Consider the following 19,541-nt stretch of genomic DNA (forward strand, 5'->3'; position numbering starts at 1 on the left):
ACCTCACCCAACCGTAACCCAAAACCTCACCCAACCGTAAGATGACACCTCACCCAACCGCAACCCAAAACCTCACCCAACCGTAAGATGACACCTCACCCAACCGTAAGATGACACCTCACCCAACCGTAAGATGACACCTCACCCAACCGTAAGATGACACCTCACCCAACCGTAACCCAAAACCTCACCCAACCGTAAGATGACACCTCACCCAACCGTAACCCAAAACCTCACCCAACCGTAAGATGACACCTCACCCAACCGCAACCCAAAACCTCACCCAACCGTAAGATGACACCTCACCCAACCGTAAGATGACACCTCACCCAACCGTAAGATGACACCTCACCCAATCGTAAGATGACACCTCACCCAACCGTAAGATGACACCTCACCCAACCGTAACCCAAAACCTCACCCAACCGTAAGATGACACCTCACCCAACCGTAACCCAAAACCTCACCCAACCGTAAGATGACACCTCACCCAACCGTAAGATGACACCTCACCCAACCGTAAGATGACACCTCACCCAACCGTAAGATGACACCTCACCCAACCGCAACCCAAAACCTCACCCAACCGTAAGATGACACCTCACCCAACCGTAAGATGACACCTCACCCAACCGTAAGATGACATTTCACCCAACCGTAAGATGACACCTCACCCAACCGTAAGATGACACCTCACCCAACCGTAACCCAAAACCTCACCCAACCGTAAGATGACACCTCACCCAACCGTAAGATGACACCTCACCCAACCGTAAGATGACACCTCACCCAACCGTAAGATGACACCTCACCCAACCGTAACCCAAAACCTCACCCAACCGTAAGATGACACCTCACCCAACCGCAAGATGACACCTCACCCAACCGCAAGATGACACCTCACCCAACCGCAAGATGACACCTCACCCAACCGTAAGATGACACCTCACCCAACCGTAACCCAAAACCTCACCCAACCGTAAGATGACACCTCACCCAACCGTAACCCAAAACCTCACCCAACCGTAAGATGACACCTCACCCAACTGTAACCCAAAACCTCACCCAACCGTAAGATGACACCTCACCCAACCGTAACCCAAAACCTCACCCAGCTGTAACCCAAAACCTCACCCAACCGTAAGATGACACCTCACCCAACCGCAACCCAAAACCTCACCCAACCGTAAGATGACACCTCACCCAACCGTAACCCAAAACCTCACCCAACCGTAAGATGACACCTCACCCAACCGCAACCCAAAACCTCACCCAACCGTAAGATGACACCTCACCCAACTGTAACCCAAAACCTCACCCAACCGTAAGATGACACCTCACCCAACCGCAAGATGACACCTCACCCAACCGCAAGATGACACCTCACCCAACCGCAAGATGACACCTCACCCAACCGTAAGATGACACCTCACCCAACCGTAACCCAAAACCTCACCCAACCGTAAGATGACACCTCACCCAACCGTAACCCAAAACCTCACCCAACCGTAAGATGACACCTCACCCAACCGTAACCCAAAACCTCACCCAGCTGTAACCCAAAACCTCACCCAACCGTAAGATGACACCTCACCCAACCGCAACCCAAAACCTCACCCAACCGTAAGATGACACCTCACCCAACCGTAACCCAAAACCTCACCCAACCGTAAGATGACACCTCACCCAACCGCAACCCAAAACCTCACCCAACCGTAAGATGACACCTCACCCAACTGTAACCCAAAACCTCACCCAACCGTAAGATGACACCTCACCCAACCGCAAGATGACACCTCACCCAACCGCAAGATGACACCTCACCCAACCGCAAGATGACACCTCACCCAACCGTAAGATGACACCTCACCCAACCGTAACCCAAAACCTCACCCAACCGTAAGATGACACCTCACCCAACCGTAACCCAAAACCTCACCCAACCGTAAGATGACACCTCACCCAACCGTAACCCAAAACCTCACCCAGCTGTAACCCAAAACCTCACCCAACCGTAAGATGACACCTCACTCAACCGCAACCCAAAACCTCACCCAACCGTAAGATGACACCTCACCCAACCGTAACCCAAAACCTCACCCAACCGTAAGATGACACCTCACCCAACCGCAACCCAAAATCTCACCCAACCGTAAGATGACACCTCACCCAACTGTAACCCAAAACCTCACCCAACCGTAAGATGACACCTCACCCAACTGTAACCCAAAACCTCACCCAACCGTAAGATGACACCTCACCCAACCGTAAGATGACACCTCACCCAACCGTAAGATGACACCTCACCCAACCGCAACCCAAAACCTCACCCAACTGTAAGATGACACCTCACCCAACCGTAACCCAAAACCTCACCCAACCGCAACCCAAAACCTCACCCAACCGTAACCCAAAACCTCACCCAACCGTAACCCAAAACCTCATCCATCCGTAAGATGACACCTCACCCAACCGCAACCCAAAACCTCACCCAACCGTAAGATGACACCTCACCCAACCGCAAGATGACACCTCACCCAACCGCAAGATGACACCTCACCCAACCGTAAGATGACACCTCACCCAACCGTAACCCAAAACCTCACCCAACCGTAAGATGACACCTCACCCAACCGTAACCCAAAACCTCACCCAACCGTAAGATGACACCTCACCCAACCGCAACCCAAAACCTCACCCAACCGTAAGATGACACCTCACCCAACCGTAACCCAAAACCTCACCCAACCGTAAGATGACACCTCACCCAACCGCAACCCAAAACCTCACCCAACCGTAAGATGACACCTCACCCAACTGTAACCCAAAACCTCACCCAACCGTAAGATGACACCTCACCCAACCGCAACCCAAAACCTCACCCAACCGTAACCCAAAACCTCACCCAACCGCAAGATGACACCTCACCCAACCGCAACCCAAAACCTCACCCAACCGCAAGATGACACCTCACCCAACCGTAACCCAAAACCTCACCCAACCGTAAGATGACACCTCACCCAACCGCAACCCAAAACCTCACCCAACCGTAACCCAAAACCTCACCCAACCGTAAGATGACACCTCACCCAACCGTAACCCAAAACCTCACCCAACCATAACCCAAAACCTCACCCAACCGTAAGATGACACCTCACCCAACCGCAACCCAAAACCTCACCCAACCGTAACCCAAAACCTCACCCAACCGTAAGATGACACCTCACCCAACCGTAACCCAAAACCTCATCCAACCGTAAGATGACACCTCACCCAACCGTAACCCAAAACCTCACCCAACCGTAACCCAAAACCTCACCCAACCGTAAGATGACACCTCACCCAACCGCAACCCAAAACCTCACCCAACCATAATCCAAAACCTCACCCAACCGTAAGATGACACCTCACCCAACCGCAACCCAAAACCTCACCCAACCGTAAGATGACACCTCACCCAACCGCAACCCAAAACCTCACCCAACCGTAAGATGACACCTCACCCAACCGCAACCCAAAACCTCACCCAACCGCAACCCAAAACCTCACCCAACCGTAAGATGACACCTCACCCAACCGCAACCCAAAACCTCACCCAACCGTAACCCAAAACCTCACCCAACCGTAACCCAAAACCTCATCCAACAGCAAGATGACACTTCACCCAACCGCAACCCAAAACCTCACCCAACCGTAACCCAAAACCTCACCCAACCGTAAGATGACACTTCACCCAACCGCAACCCAAAACCTCACCCAACCGTAAGATGACACCTCACCCAACCGCAAGATGACACCTCACCCAACCGCAAGATGACACCTCACCCAACCGTAAGATGACACCTCACCCAACCGTAACCCAAAACCTCACCCAACCGTAAGATGACACCTCACCCAACCGTAACCCAAAACCTCACCCAGCTGTAACCCAAAACCTCACCCAACCGTAAGATGACACCTCACCCAACCGCAACCGAAAACCTCACCCAACCGTAAGATGACACCTCACCCAACCGTAACCCAAAACCTCACCCAACCGTAAGATGACACCTCACCCAACTGTAACCCAAAACCTCACCCAACCGTAAGATGACACCTCACCCAACCGCAACCCAAAACCTCACCCAACCGTAACCCAAAACCTCACCCAACCGCAAGATGACACCTCACCCAACCGCAACGCAAAACCTCACCCAACCGTAACCCAAAACCTCACCCAACCGCAAGATGACACCTCACCCAACCGTAACCCAAAACCTCACCCAACCGTAAGATGACACCTCACCCAACCGCAACCCAAAACCTCACCCAACCGCAACCCAAAACCTCACCCAACCGTAAGATGACACCTCACCCAACCGTAACCCAAAACCTCACCCAACCATAACCCAAAACCTCACCCAACCGCAACCCAAAACTTCACCCAACCGTAACCCAAAACCTCACCCAACCGTAAGATGACACCTCACCCAACCGCAACCCAAAACCTCACCCAACCGTAACCCAAAACCTCACCCAACCGTAACCCAAAACCTCATCCAACAGCAAGATGACACTTCACCCAACCGCAACCCAAAACCTCACCCAACCGTAACCCAAAACCTCACCCAACCGTAAGATGACACTTCACCCAACCGCAACCCAAAACCTCACCCAACCGTAAGATGACACCTCACCCAACCGCAAGATGACACCTCACCCAACCGCAAGATGACACCTCACCCAACCGTAAGATGACACCTCACCCAACCGTAACCCAAAACCTCACCCAACCGTAAGATGACACCTCACCCAACCGTAACCCAACACCTCACCCAGCTGTAACCCAAAACCTCACCCAACCGTAAGATGACACCTCACCCAACCGCAACCGAAAACCTCACCCAACCGTAAGATGACACCTCACCCAACCGTAACCCAAAACCTCACCCAACCGTAAGATGACACCTCACCCAACTGTAACCCAAAACCTCACCCAACCGTAAGATGACACCTCACCCAACCGCAACCCAAAACCTCACCCAACCGTAACCCAAAACCTCACCCAACCGCAAGATGACACCTCACCCAACCGCAACGCAAAACCTCACCCAACCGTAACCCAAAACCTCACCCAACCGCAAGATGACACCTCACCCAACCGTAACCCAAAACCTCACCCAACCGTAAGATGACACCTCACCCAACCGCAACCCAAAACCTCACCCAACCGCAACCCAAAACCTCACCCAACCGTAAGATGACACCTCACCCAACCGTAACCCAAAACCTCACCCAACCATAACCCAAAACCTCACCCAACCGCAACCCAAAACTTCACCCAACCGTAACCCAAAACCTCACCCAACCGTAAGATGACACCTCACCCAACCGTAACCCAAAACCTCATCCAACCGTAAGATGACACCTCACCCAACTGTAACCCAAAACCTCACCCAACCGTAACCCAAAACCTCACCCAACCGTAAGATGACACCTCACCCAACCGCAACCCAAAACCTCACCCAACCATAACCCAAAACCTCACCCAACCGTAAGATGACACCTCACCCAACCGCAACCCAAAACCTCACCCAACCATAAGATGACACCTCACCCAACCGCAACCCAAAACCTCACCCAACCGTAAGATGACACCTCACCCAACCGCAACCCAAAACCTCACCCAACCGCAACCCAAAACCTCACCCAACCGTAAGATGACACCTCACCCAACCGCAACCCAAAACCTCACCCAACCGTAACCCAAAACCTCACCCAACCGTAAGATGACACTTCACCCAACCGCAACCCAAAACCTCACCCAACCGTAACCCAAAACCTCACCCAACAGCAAGATGACACTTCACCCAACCGTAACCCAAAACCTCACCCAACCGTAAGATGACACTTCACCCAACCGCAACCCAAAACCTCACCCAACCGTAACCCAAAACCTCACCCAACAGCAAGATGACACTTCACCCAACCGCAACCCAAAACCTCACCCAACCGTAAGATGACACTTCACCCAACCGCAACCCAAAACCTCACCCAACCATAACCCAAAACCTCACCCAACAGCAAGATGACACCTCACCCAACCGTAACCCAAAACCTCACACAACAGTAAGATGACACCTCACCCAACCGTAAGATGACACCTCACCCAACCATAACCCAAAACTTCACCCAACCGCAAGATGACAGCTCACCCAAGCGCAACCCAAAACCTCACCCAACTGTAACCGAAAACCTCACCCAACTGTAACCCAAAACCTCACCCAGCCGTAACCCAAAACCTCACCCAGCCGTAACCCAAAACCTCACTCAACCGTAAGATGAAACCTGACCCAACCGTAACCCAAAAACTCACCCAACCGTAAGATGACACTTCACCCAACCGTAAGATGACACCTCACCCAACTGTAACCCAAAACCTCACCCAACCTTAAGATGACACCTCACCCAACCATAAGATGACACCTCACCCAACTGTAACCCAAAACCTGACCCAACCGTAAGATGAAACCTGACCCAACCATAACCCAAAACTTCACCCAACCGTAACCAAAAACCTCACCCAACCGTAAGATGAAACCTTACCCAACCGTAACCCAAAACCTCCCCCAACTGCAACCCAAAACCTGACCCATCCGTAACCCAAAACCTCACCCACCCGTAAGATGAAACCTTAGTCAGTCCTGAGCCTACAAGCAGAGTTCACGCAACCTCCGTGTTGTGCAATAAGGATGAGGACACCACACTGGTATATAAAGAGTTGTAGGACACACACATGACTCACCTGGACAATGGTCACGTGTATGATTGGTGGATTTTTTGCTGATGTAGTTCTTTGCCAAACAACTGATATTCCAGGAATCGTGGGGTGACACGGGAGGCACAGTGACATCGACTGTCCGCTCTGATCTGAGGACACCATCTACCTGCAATTTTCCATTCACAGTCAGGTTGATGGAGGGTTCAGTCCCGTTCTCCACGCTGCAGGAGATATTAACGCTGCCGTTTGGGAGACACGTCACATTCAGGACCGGATCCGATACCGGAACTGAGGGACACAGATGGAGAAGTCAAAGTCTTTGTCAGGAACTGATTTTAGGTTTATCATCACATAATGTATACGGCACACCCAGAGACAGATGAAATGGTTCCACCAATCTGGAACTGGTAAGTCTGGTGGATCCATGGAGACCGGACTTCCAGTTCTGTCCAGTTAGTAAACTGGACAAAGATTACATCTGCTCTGTAGAGGGTAAGAGCCGCCCCCCCCCAGCGATGGTCACATCTACACCATCATGGCACAGACCACCCAGAAGGCCATGCACTGTGTCTGTACTGTATATCCTGAGATTGGCTGCCCACTGGATGGATGGTGAAGGGAATCACAATGGTCACTAGGCATCGAACATGGCACCACCCCAACCATTTATTTTCATTTCTATGTAGAACTTTTAGCTCCACATTTCTGGAATTATGGAACCAATCCGACATTTCCACAATCTGAGATAAAACTATTACCATGAGGACCCATTCACTCTACTACGTGTAGGGCTGCACTGGGAAGCCCAACCTGACCCAACCCGACTCGACCTGACCCGACCCAACCCGACCCAACCAAATCCAACTCAACTCAACCCAACCAAATCCAACCCGACCCAACCAAACCTAACCTAACCCGACCCAACCTGACACGACCCAACCCGACCCAACCAAACCTAACCTAAACCGACCCAACCTGACCCGATCCAACCCAAACCGACCCAACCAAATCCAACTCAACTCAACCCAACCAAATCCAATTCAACCCGACCCAACCAAACCTAACCTAACCCGACCCAACCCAACCCAAACAAACCAAATCCAACCCAACCAAATCCAACCTGACACAACCCAACCAAATCGTACCCGACCCAGCCCAACTCTACCCAACCCAACCCGACCCAGCCCAACCCGACCCAACCAAATCCAACCCAACCTGTCCCAACCAAACTCACCCCAACCCGACCCAAACAAACCCACCCCAACCCGACCCGACCTGACCCAACCCGACCCAACCAGACCCGACCCAACTCAACCCGACCCATCTCAACCCGACCCAACCAAACCCAACCCAACCAAACCCAACCCAACCAGACCCGACCAAACCAAACCCAACCCAAGCCAACTCGACCCAACAAAATCCACCCCAACCCGACCAAACCCAACTCAACCCAACCCAACCCAATTACCTAACTGGTAATTACGCAGTCGTGCAACGCTGCACCCAAATGACATCTGTATCCTTTTTTTCCCACACAAATAGTTTTGTTTTGGTGGAGTTTGATCGCCGTTGGGGTTTTTTTTCTTATATCAAAGAAAAAAGACTAAAAAATGTAAAAATTATATATAAAATATCCAAAAAAAATATTTTAAAAAAATCCAATTTCTTTATCAGTTTAGGCCAAAATGTATTCTGCTTCGTGTCTCGGGACTGTGATAGTGCCATCAGCCAACCCATACATTGTCTGAATCTGGTACCCAAGTTGATCGATCTTTCACTTGGATACATCCAGCCAACCCATACATTGTTCGAATCTGGTACCCAAGTTGATCGATCTTTCGCTTGGGTACATCAGCCAACCCATACATTGTGTGAATCTGGTACCCAAGTTGATCGATCTTTCGCTTGGGTACATCAGCCAACCCATACATTGTCTGAATCTGGTACCCAAGTTGATCGATCTTTCGCTTGGGTACATCAACCAACCCATACATTGTCTGAATCTGGTATCCAAGTTGATCGATCTTTCGCTTGGGTACATCAGCCAACCCATACATTGTGTGAATCTGGTACCCAAGTTGATCGATCTTTCGCTTGGGTACATCAGCCAACCCATACATTGTGTGAATTTGGTACCCAAGTTGATCGATCTTTCGCTTGGGTACATCAACCAACCCATACATTGTCTGAATCTGGTATCCAAGGTGATCGATCTTTCGCTTGGGTACATCAACCAACCCATACATTGTTCGAATCTGGTACCCAAGTTGATCGATCTTTTGCTTGGGTACATCAGCCAACCCATACATTGTTTGAATCTGGTACCCAAGTTGATCGATCTTTTACTTGGGTACATCAGCCAACCCATACATTGTGTGAATCTGGTACCCAAGTTGATCGATCTTTCGCTTGGGTACATCAGCCAACCCATACATTGTGTGAATCTGGTACCCAAGTTGATCGATCTTTCGCTTGGGTACATCAGCCAACCCATACATTGTGTGAATCTGGTATCCAACGTGATTGATCTTTCACTTGGGTACATCAGCCAACCCATGGCATGTGCTGTAGCAAATGACAGCACAGCCGGGGCGGCAGGTACGCGCGCCCTCTACCTGGATTAGCCAGATCACATACAGGTACATACTTTGCCGCAGCGCGGTTGCTCCACCATGGCGCGGTTGCTCCGCCACAGTATATTTGTGGTCCACAGCTGGATATACAAACTCCGGAGAGGTCTCCGTCTCTCACTCACCTGGACAGGAGATGTTGATGGATCTACTTAGATTGTTCATCTTATTGGTGGCATTACAGCGGAGGGTTCCGGAGACCGGAGGAAAAAGAGTCACCTGGCTGCCTGGGAACACAGCTCTTCCATCAAAACTCCAGGAATAATGCGGATCTGAGCCATTCACGGAACATTCACCCACCGCTCTGCCGTCCGGGAGACAAGAGGCGTTCACAGAGATGCCAGAGAGGGGGGCTGGGGGAACAGAATTCCAGGATATGATTGGTCAGAGTAATACCATAGAGACTGAGACTTCTCACAATGGTCCTATGGGAATATGCTACCCTCGCCTTCTGAAAGGACCGGCTACCTGGTTGTCATGCCGATCCTCTGACTACAAGAGCCACCGACCTGAAATGAGCACATCGCTTGTTCTGGATCAGAGACTCAACATCTACAGATACGGAAACCAGAGACAGTCAGGAAAGGAGCATTTTGAGGAGCACCATTGGAAGCTCCTGTATTTCCAACCTTCATCCATAAGACTCCTCCTCCACCATACATGGAGGAACATCTCCAGATCCAAGATGAGACCACTTCCTCCTCCCAGATGTATGATGGGGTCCCCCTAGATGACCAGTATGGACATTCAGTGAGCTCTGGTCTCTGCCATTGGTTGGAATATCATAGACAGGTCCCATATTCTGCCTTCAGTCACTTGGAGGAGGCTGGGAATCCACCATCGGTCTCTCCAATATGGGCGCTGATACCTTCCCCGACCTGGAGGACTAGTTATAAATTGGGCTCATTGAATGCCTTAGGTTGGTTATCAGATGTAGAGAATGGGGGGGGGAGCTGGTTTTGGGGGTTCCTCAGATCACGGGAAATCATTTCTGCAGGAAGTTTGGGGTTCAGATGATCCCCTTCATTGGTCATTGAAGACACAAGATTCCAGGATGACTGAGATCCCTTCATCAGACTTCACACAATTCTGAAAATGGTTATGGAAAAGGCCATGTGTGGGGGGGGGTGCCATTTTGGGGGACCAAGGCCAAAAAAACGAAATTTGACAAAAAATATCATTGAGTAGGAAAGGGATCCTGGATTAAAGAGTGACATTAAAATAGACGATTCCTTGAAATCCCGTATTTGGGGGATTATGAAGACCTGAATGTGAGGTTGTCCACATGTACCATGTGTGGCCAAATGACAGTTCCCTGCTGCCATCTGTTTGTAAACAAAGCACCTGCGGGATCCCCGGGTGACGTCATTGACCGAATATAGACCATGTTTAGCCCATGGTATCGGCAGATTCCCCGGCACCGCTGTTCACATTGCAGCATCTCTGGTGAGCTGTCATTTGGAAGAGAGCAGCGGTGGGACACATTTTGGCCACGCCCTTCATGGTGGGGGCGGGTCATCGACCTTCATTCGTTGTGTTTGGGGCGGATCTTCGTCCTCATCGCTGGACGATCGGTTGGAAGTTGGAATTACATCATGGGAATTTGTAAATGTTTTTTTCTGTTTTCAATAAATGCGATTTTTGTTTATTTACCGTTTCGGGGTTTTTTTGGTGTGTACCCCAAACTCCTTCATGTGAGGGTGTGGAGATCTGAGGTCCTCTTTATTTTAAGGGGGGTTTCAGATCCCAACATATTTCACCCCCTCAGACCCCGACATCTAGCATGGCAATGCAGTCTGGCTGCTACTCCTGTCATCAATGACAGCTCCCTGGTGCTGCTGGAAAGGAAACGACAGCATGGGGGAACCTGGATGATGTCATCAACAAAGAGGGTCTCAGAAATGATGTCACCTGGGATCCCCGCCAGCTTGTTTACAAACAGATTGAGGCCGGCGGGGATCTGTCATTTAGTGACATTAGTGACACTGCCGTTATATGGTAGACTTGCAGGTGAGGATTGTTTACAAAAAGAATGAGGCCGGCGGGGATCTGTCATTTAGTGACGATAGTGACACTGCCGATATATGGCAGACTTCCAGGTGAGGTTTATGTACAAACAGAATGAGGCCGGCGGGGATCTGTCATTTAGTGACGATAGTGACACTGCCGATATATGACAGACTTCCAGATGAGGTTTATGTACAAACAGAATGAGGCTGGCGGGGATCTGTCATTTAGTTTGTATAGTGACACCCCATTTTATGGCAGACTTCCAGTGAGGATTGTTTACAAACAGAATGAGGCCGGCGGGGATCTGTCATTTAGTGATGATAGTGACACTGCCGTTATATGGGAGACTTCCAGGTGAGGATTGTTTACAAACAGAATGAGGCCGGCGGGGATCTGTCATTTAGTGATGATAGTGACACTGCCGGTATATGGGAGACTTCCAGGTGAGGATTGTTTACAAACAGAATGAGGCCGGCGGGGATCTGTCATTTAGTGATGATAGTGACACTGCCGTTATATGGGAGACTTCCAGGTGAGGATTGTTTACAAACAGAATGAGGCCGGCGGAGATCTGTCATTTAGTGATGATAGTGACACTGCCATTATATGGCAGACTTCCAGGTGAGGATTGTTTACAAACAGAATGAGGCCGGCGGGGATCTGTCATTTAGTGACGATAGTGACACTGCCGTTATATGGGAGACTTCCAGGTGAGGATTGTTTACAAACAGAATGAAGCCGGCGGGGATCTGTCATTTAGTGATGATAGTGACACTGCCGTTATATGACAGATTTTCTTGGTGGGCGAACTGGACAAATCTGGTCACCTTGGTCTCCTCTTCTCCCCAACAGCAGCTAGATGGGGTTTGGGACTCATGTTTGCCCTGCACCCAGGGTTGACCCCTAAGGTCACAACATAAATGATGTCAGAATTCTGAGAGAGGGGGCGGTGCCTGCTGAGCACATTTCATGTTACAACCTGAAAATGGGGTCATAAAGGTGGAGTTATCTTTGCTGTGTGCCCATCCCCCAATCACTCCTCACCTGGACAGGTGGCCCCGGCTTTGCTCTCCTCCTCCTGGCTGACCATGTTCTTCACAGTACAGGTGACGTTCCAGGGTCCCGGTGGCTCCACAACGGCTGTAATGTTTTTGGCAGAAGCAGAATAATTCTCCTTGGATCCTCCAATCACGGATAGATTGATATTCGGCTTAGTCCCCGCCTTCACCTTGCAGGAGATCTCAGCGCTGCCATTCCGGAGACACGAGATACTGGGGACCGGAACCGATACTGGAACTGAGAGAGACAATCATTTCCATTGATAAGGTCCAATCTATACACAGCATGCCCCTCCCCCACCCTCACCTATAGACAGGTGCACACGTCTCCACCAACAACTAAATCACCCCACTAACATCACATCGATTTTCTTCACTCATGTGACCCCCATACACAGCATTATACAATCTCATCTGGGTGATCGGCTCTAAGAACATTGTATATTGTACATGGCTACTGCCGTGTGAGAGATATTCTGTACATTGTATAGGGAGGAGCCGAACACCCCTGGGTTTGGTTGGAGGAGGAACATCTCCAAAGTTCGGGTGCCGAATTCATAAAACCCACTGAAGTCAACTGGCCAAGGATCCCTTACATCTACCAATCCCTCAGGAGTGTCTAGTACGGTAATGGTGGACCCCCATTGGGTGCTGTGCCCTTTGGGTCTGGTATGGAATTTCAGGGGGAACTTAATGCAGAAATCAAGAAAAAAGTGTGGGGTCCCCCAAATATCTATACCAGGCCTTTAATCCGAGCATGCAGCCTAGCTGGACAGAAAAGTGGGTGAGCGTGCACCCCCATTCTTCATGAACCATACCAGGTCACCTGCACTCATTATTAGGGCATACCTTGAAGGGGCAACCCCCTAGCATAGCGCCCAACCCCCATGTCCATGAAGACCGGGACCTCATTCCCACAACCCTGGCTTTGGGGGTCTATTGGTGGGAGGCTTCTTGGAATCTGGATGCCCCATTTAACAATAAGGGGACCCCCAAATACTGGCCTCCCCCTATGTGACGGAGTTTGGGGTACATAGTACACTCATTTACAAAAAAAACCCCAAAGTTTTGTTCATTGTCCCCCAATGTACATCCACCATTAATCACGTCGTCCAATGAAGGAGATCCATGTCAATCATGATGCCTGGAAGGTCTGATGTCACCTGGGAGACCACACCCTTTGTATGACATTTGTCATGTGACTGGAGTGAAGCCTTGGGGTAAGACATGTCTCATCACACAGCGCCTGCAGGCATCAGGTGTATTTATTGGCACTTTTTTTGTGTCCCCCCCCCCCTTTTTCTGTAATTTGCACTGCAGCTTTGCTTATGTAGTACCCTCCTAGGAAGCTAGGGGGAGCTAGTCCATTATACCTTTGAGTAGCAGCCTGGGTGATAGTCAGAGGGGTCAAATTTGGGTCAGGACTGAGAGCTCTCTGATTCCTCTCCCTGATCTAGAGACTTGGAGAAGTCTCTAGAACTCAGTGGGTGGGGGCAGGGGTGTGTTTACCACAAGTGAAACAAGGAATTTGCCTAGGGCGGCAGTTTTCAGGGGGGGGAGCACTTCCCCTTGGAAGAAGGGACACACATGGCATGGGGACCTGGTGGGTTTCCGAGAGAGGCTGTGGGTCTCATGACGGTGTATGCACAGCCCGACTCTCGTTCCCGGGGATGTCTGGAGCTGGGAAGGTGTCTTTCTCTCTCTCGCCATGGTGGACAGTGGCTGGTGTATGGAGGGCAGTGGTAGTGGAAGGCTCTCTCGGGTGGGGGGCAGGGGTGTTGTTGGTCAATGTCAGGCTCTCTCTGCGGGGGGGGGGGGCAACAATTTTTGTGTTGCCTCAGGCAGCATAAAACCTAAATGCACCACTGGGTAGGGGTGAGGAGTAGCTGGCCTGTATGCCTAAAGGATCTCAACCAATCCCCAAGCAGGAGGCCTGGCAAGGGGTTGGGACAGCTTTTAGGCCTATCTGAGCCTGCTCAGTAGAGGGGAGAGTTCGGGTGGAAGATGTGAGAGCAGGAGAGGAGTGCGGAGCCTGGGAGGGGGGCCAGTGGGAAGGGGCCTGCCTCCAGGAAGGATCATGACAGGAGGAAAGCTGGACCTCACCGGCCCCCTGAGAGAGGACCATCTGTGGAGCTAAGGAAGCAGCCAGACCAGCAGAAGGCCTGAAAGCAGCTACCAACCTGCAGCTTAGAGAAGAGGGGCAGTAAGTACTTCTACACCCCCTGGACCGGAGCAGGGGAGAGGGCATTTGGGTGGGAAACCTGACTAGCCCCCAGATGGACCCTAGATCCCCCCTGTCCATGGATTTCTACACCAGGAGAGGCTGGAGAGCTCTCCAAAAGGAGACAACCCTTCTGAGAATGTGTAGGAAGCTGTCTTCAGGTAAACAGTTCCTCGGCATCCCATGTATCTCTCATCCCCATCCAAGTTTACATCCCCTAATAATAAAAAGACTGTTTACTGTCTGGAAAGAAGTGATTGTTGCCTGGCTGTGCAGGACTATAGGGGGACCTCAAACCTCAGCAACGTCTATACTTACATTGCCAGGAATTCCCAGCCATGACAGTGAATGGGGCTGGTGGCACCAGTGGTGGGTATGGATTTGGTGGTGGCTGCACCCGCCGGTGTCCTTGACAACCACTGAGAGCGGGAAGCTGTCATGTACAATAGTGGAAGCCATGCTGCCATCATACAGTCATGGCCGAAATTGTTGGCACCCTTGATATTTTTCCTGAAAATCAAGTATTTCACACAAAAAAGGTATTGCATTAACACATGTTTTGCTATACACATGTTTATTCCCTTTGTATGTATTGGAACAAATATAAAACAGAGGCAGAAAAGCAAATATGACATAATGTCACACAAAACCCCAAAAATGGGCTGGACAAAAGTATTGGCACCCTTAACTTAATATTTGGTTGCACACCCTTTGGAAAACATAACTGAAATCAGTCGCTTCCTATAACCATCAATAAGCTTCTGACACCTCTCACCCGGAATTTTGGACCACTCTTCCTTTGCAAACAGCTCCAGGTCTCTCTTATTGGAAGGACACCTTTTCCCAACAGCAATTTTAAGATCTCTCCACAGGTGTTCAATGGGATTTAGATCTGGGCTCATTGCTGGCCACTTCAGAACTCTCCAGCGCTTCTTTGCCATCCATTTCTGAGTGCTTTTTGACGTATGTTTGGGGTCATTGTCCTGCTGGAAGACCCAGGATCTTGGACGCAAACCCAGCTTTCTGACACTGGGCCCTACAGTGCGACCCAAAATCCTTTGGTAATCCTCAGATTTCATGATGCCTTGCACACAGTCAAGGCACCCAGTGCCAGAGGCAGCAAAACAACCCCAAAACATCATTGAACCTCCACCATATTTTACCGTAGGTACTGTGTTTTGTTCTTTGTAGGCCTCATTCCGTTTTCGGTAAACAGTAGAATGATGTGCTTTACCGAAAAGCTCTATCTTGGTCTCATCTGTCCACAAGACGTTTTCCCAGAAGGCTTTTGGCTTACTCAAGTACATTTTGGCAAACTGTAGTCTTGCTTTTTTATGTCTCTGTGTCAGCAGTGGGGTCCTCCTGGGTCTCCTGCCATAGCGTTTCATTTCATTTAAATGTCGACGGATAGTTCGCGCTGACACTGATGCTCCCTGAGCCTGCAGGACAGCTTGAATGTCTTTGGAACATGTTTGGGGCTGCTTATCCACCATCCGGACTATTCTGCGTTGCAATCTTTCATCAATTTTCCTCATCCGTCCACGACCAGGGAGATTAGCTACAGTGCCATGGGTTGCAAACTTCTTGATAATGTTGCGCACTGTGGACAAAGGCAAATCTAGTTCTCTGGAGATGGACTTGTAACCTTGAGATTGTTGATATTTTGCCACAATTTTGGTTCTCAGGTCCTCAGACAGTTCTCGTCTCCTCTTTCTGTTGTCCATGCTTAGTGTGGCACAGACAGACACACAATGCAAAGGTTAAGTGAACGTCTCTCCTTTTTATCTGCTTTCAGGTGTGATTTCTATATTGCCCACACCTGTTACTTGCCCCAGGTGAGTTTACAGGAGCATCACATGCTTGTAACATTCTTATTTATCCGCAGTTGTGAAAGGGTGCCAATACTTTTGTCCAGCCCATTTTTGGAGGTTTGTGTGACATTATGTCGAATTTGCTTTCTTTCCTCCCTTTTTTTGTTTTGTCCCAATACACACAAAGGGAATAAACATGTGTATAGCAAAACATGTGTTAATGCAATACGTTTCGTGAGAAATACATGATTTCCTGGAGAAATATCAAGGGTGCCAACAATTTCGGCCATGACTGTACATGACGTTCAGGTAAATGTTCAGGAGTTCCTCCAAAGACTCCAGCAGCCAAGATTCGGTCCAATTTTTGTGTTCAGATGGAACCGTAAAGCGGAATTACACGGAACGTTCGACCTTCAGCTCATTTCAGTACAAATAGGACGAATTCCACGCTCCTGTCATCAGTCAATGGTGGTTCCCCGCACTCCGGGGGTGGCAGGATTCCCTCACAAGTGCTTTGCGTCATCTCAGCTGAACCGGGAACTGTCACTTTTGAGTGACAGCGCACAGCGGTGGGCGGATCCAAAAGCCACTATTGGACAGTGTAGAAGATATGGATCCACCCACTGCTGTGTGCTGTCAATCAAACATGGAGCAGACCTGATTGCTCACAGGTGATCTGTGCATCTCCAACATCTCATAGGTGGATGTCGGTGACACGTGGGGGGGAAGGGTGACTGGATGGGAGTACCGACACCTGGACCAAGGAAATCAATGATTGCGGCATTCACCGGGCAAAGCTGTGAGCAGAGAGCCGGCCACTGGTGATAAACCCCGGAGAATCTGCGGCATTTGGAGACCATCGGGTGCGGGCAGATGAAACCAGAAGAAAATGGCGGGGACTTTTCCAAGATGGCGCTGCCCTCAACAAACGGCTCGTTTAACTTTGGGATCGATTTTATATTCGAACAATGAAGTATTATCAGCGGTGACATTCATTGGCCATGGTTGATGGAATTTATTCAAAGTTCAGCTCCATGATTGGCTCATCTCCTAGGAACCATCTCTAAGTGGAGGATACGGATGTGAGGAGATCCCTCTAAAGGAGACCTCCGCCCAGTGCTTCTTGGTGGATTCCTCTGGGATTACATGTAACAACAACGGAGATGTAAATGCCCCGTACTGAGAACCCCCCTGTCACGATCGCACGGTCGCCGCCACCAACATGTGACAATCGCACGATCGCGACTAACAGTAATACGTCCCGCCCGCGGCGTCAGACCCCAGAACTTCTCACCAAACTCGTGACCATAGGACCGGCTGATCTAAAACCGCAGTGTGACGCACGTAACAAGGCCCCACCCAGCTGCACCCTGCACAGCGATTGTCCAGTTAATGGGCCACAATCGGTGCCTGCAGCCTGAATGCGCCTGTTACTGGGTTGGGTTAATTACGCAACTAACCCTTTCAAACTGCCACCACCGTCCTTTGTACAGAGAAGACGGACTCTGTCAGAAATACACTATAATGATTGAAAAGTCGCCTGTCCAATACGGTCACCGCAGGTCAATTGGGCAGAGAATTAAACAAACACAGTAGCGTCTCTTCAAAGGCAGGAATTCGTGAATTGCAGGTAAGCGCTTAGAAACAGTTTAACACTTTCAGAAAGATTTATTACTAAAAAAGTCAAACAGGTGCAATAAAATATTTACAAAGAAAATGTAACTCTATATATATATATATATATATATATATACAGTATATATATATATATATGCATATAAAGGTACAGCAAAGAGATAATAGGAAGGAAGTTACAGGGTTCAGTTACTTGCCAATATGCCTTGGTTTGTAAGCAGATCCAAGTGCAGAGCAGGAAGGGTCTTTGATCTCCTCTGTTACGATGTTCAGCTGAGGAGATGTGTTAAGCTCTACTTGCAGCCTGTCTCTCTTTTTAAAAATCCCTCTGAAAGGGGGGTTGCTGTCACTACGCTGTGTTGGGAGGGGTCAGGGGAACTCTGAATTAAACTACCAGCTTCATACTCCATGATATGAAACACACAGTTGACCTGAGGAATGTTCAATTACTGCTGGTCAGTTTTATGATGTGGGGGGCCTACACAGTTTTGGGTCAATGCTTCCCAGACGTAGGTGAGAAAGGTGACAGTTCCCCCAGACTGCTGGCACCAGACCAGGGATGCCTTCACCTGTGTTGACCCCCCACCATCTGTCACTCAGGAGATAACGTATGCCTCTAAGGAAGGGAGGGGGGTAGGGAATGAAGGCTGAGGAATAAGAAATACTTCCATTAAAAGAAAAAGGGGAACTCCGCGTCCAACTCTGATGAGCTAGTTTGCTACACCCCCAACATCTGTACGGTGGGGGAGGGGTGAAGGAGAAGATCTTCACACGCCGTCTGTGTTTCCAGCTGGGGATCCGCCATTATCACCCATCCATCGGCAGAATTCCCACCATCCAGATCGGCTGCATGGAGTCCTCATAGAGGGGGGCTGATTCATGAGAGATGGAGGGAGGAAAATGAGTGCAAAGGGGAGGGGCAACCAACAGCAATTAATCAGAATTCTCTGTTCGTTTTCTTAAGAGGTGATGCTGATTGGTTGCTGTTGGCGGAAGCTCCACCCTCCAATGGGGATGAATCAGCTCCATCCCAGTAAAATGAATTCCAACTTACAGTGGAGGAGTGGCTTCATAAAGGTCAGAGGTCAGCCTGAGGGTCAGAGCCCCAACTGGGGTCAATGAAGTCCCCTCCAAGGTCTCCAGACTGCTGCATTGTCAGTGTGTGTAGCGCCCTCCTAGGTCGATAGGGGGAGCTAGCTAGTTTGTATTTACTTAGAGAGGCTATGTCGCAGCCTGGGCAATAGTCAGCAGGGTCAACTTTAGGTCCGGGCTGAGAGGCTCTGCAGATCAACACTCTTATACCTCCACCGATCTATGTTGGAGAAGTCTCTAGAACACAGTGGTGGATGGGGGTGAGGAGGAGCTGGTCTGCACTCTTGGGTAATCCTGACCAATCCTAAGGCAGGAGGCTTGGCA

The 19,541-nt window shown here is 50.0% G+C and overlaps 1 protein-coding gene across 1 annotated transcript in view; it reads right to left on the reverse strand.

The window, feature by feature from the left end:
- LOC149428684 (hemicentin-1-like) overlaps positions 1–19,541 on the reverse strand; it is a 128,034-nt gene that overhangs the window by 49,110 nt on the left and 59,383 nt on the right. The window contains exons 4-6 of the mRNA XM_089667116.1: positions 12,445–12,696; positions 9,516–9,743; positions 6,785–7,048 (exon numbers count right to left, since the gene is read on the reverse strand). Of these exons, the coding sequence (XP_089523242.1) occupies positions 6,785–7,048; positions 9,516–9,743; positions 12,445–12,696 (744 nt within the window). The remainder of the gene's footprint in view (positions 1–6,784; positions 7,049–9,515; positions 9,744–12,444; positions 12,697–19,541) is intronic.

The sequence above is a fragment of the Staurois parvus genome, unplaced genomic scaffold (genome assembly GCF_062004578.1).
Source record: "Staurois parvus isolate SC_StPar_1 unplaced genomic scaffold, SC_StPar_1.0 ptg003039l, whole genome shotgun sequence".
Taxonomy (NCBI): domain Eukaryota; kingdom Metazoa; phylum Chordata; class Amphibia; order Anura; family Ranidae; genus Staurois; species Staurois parvus.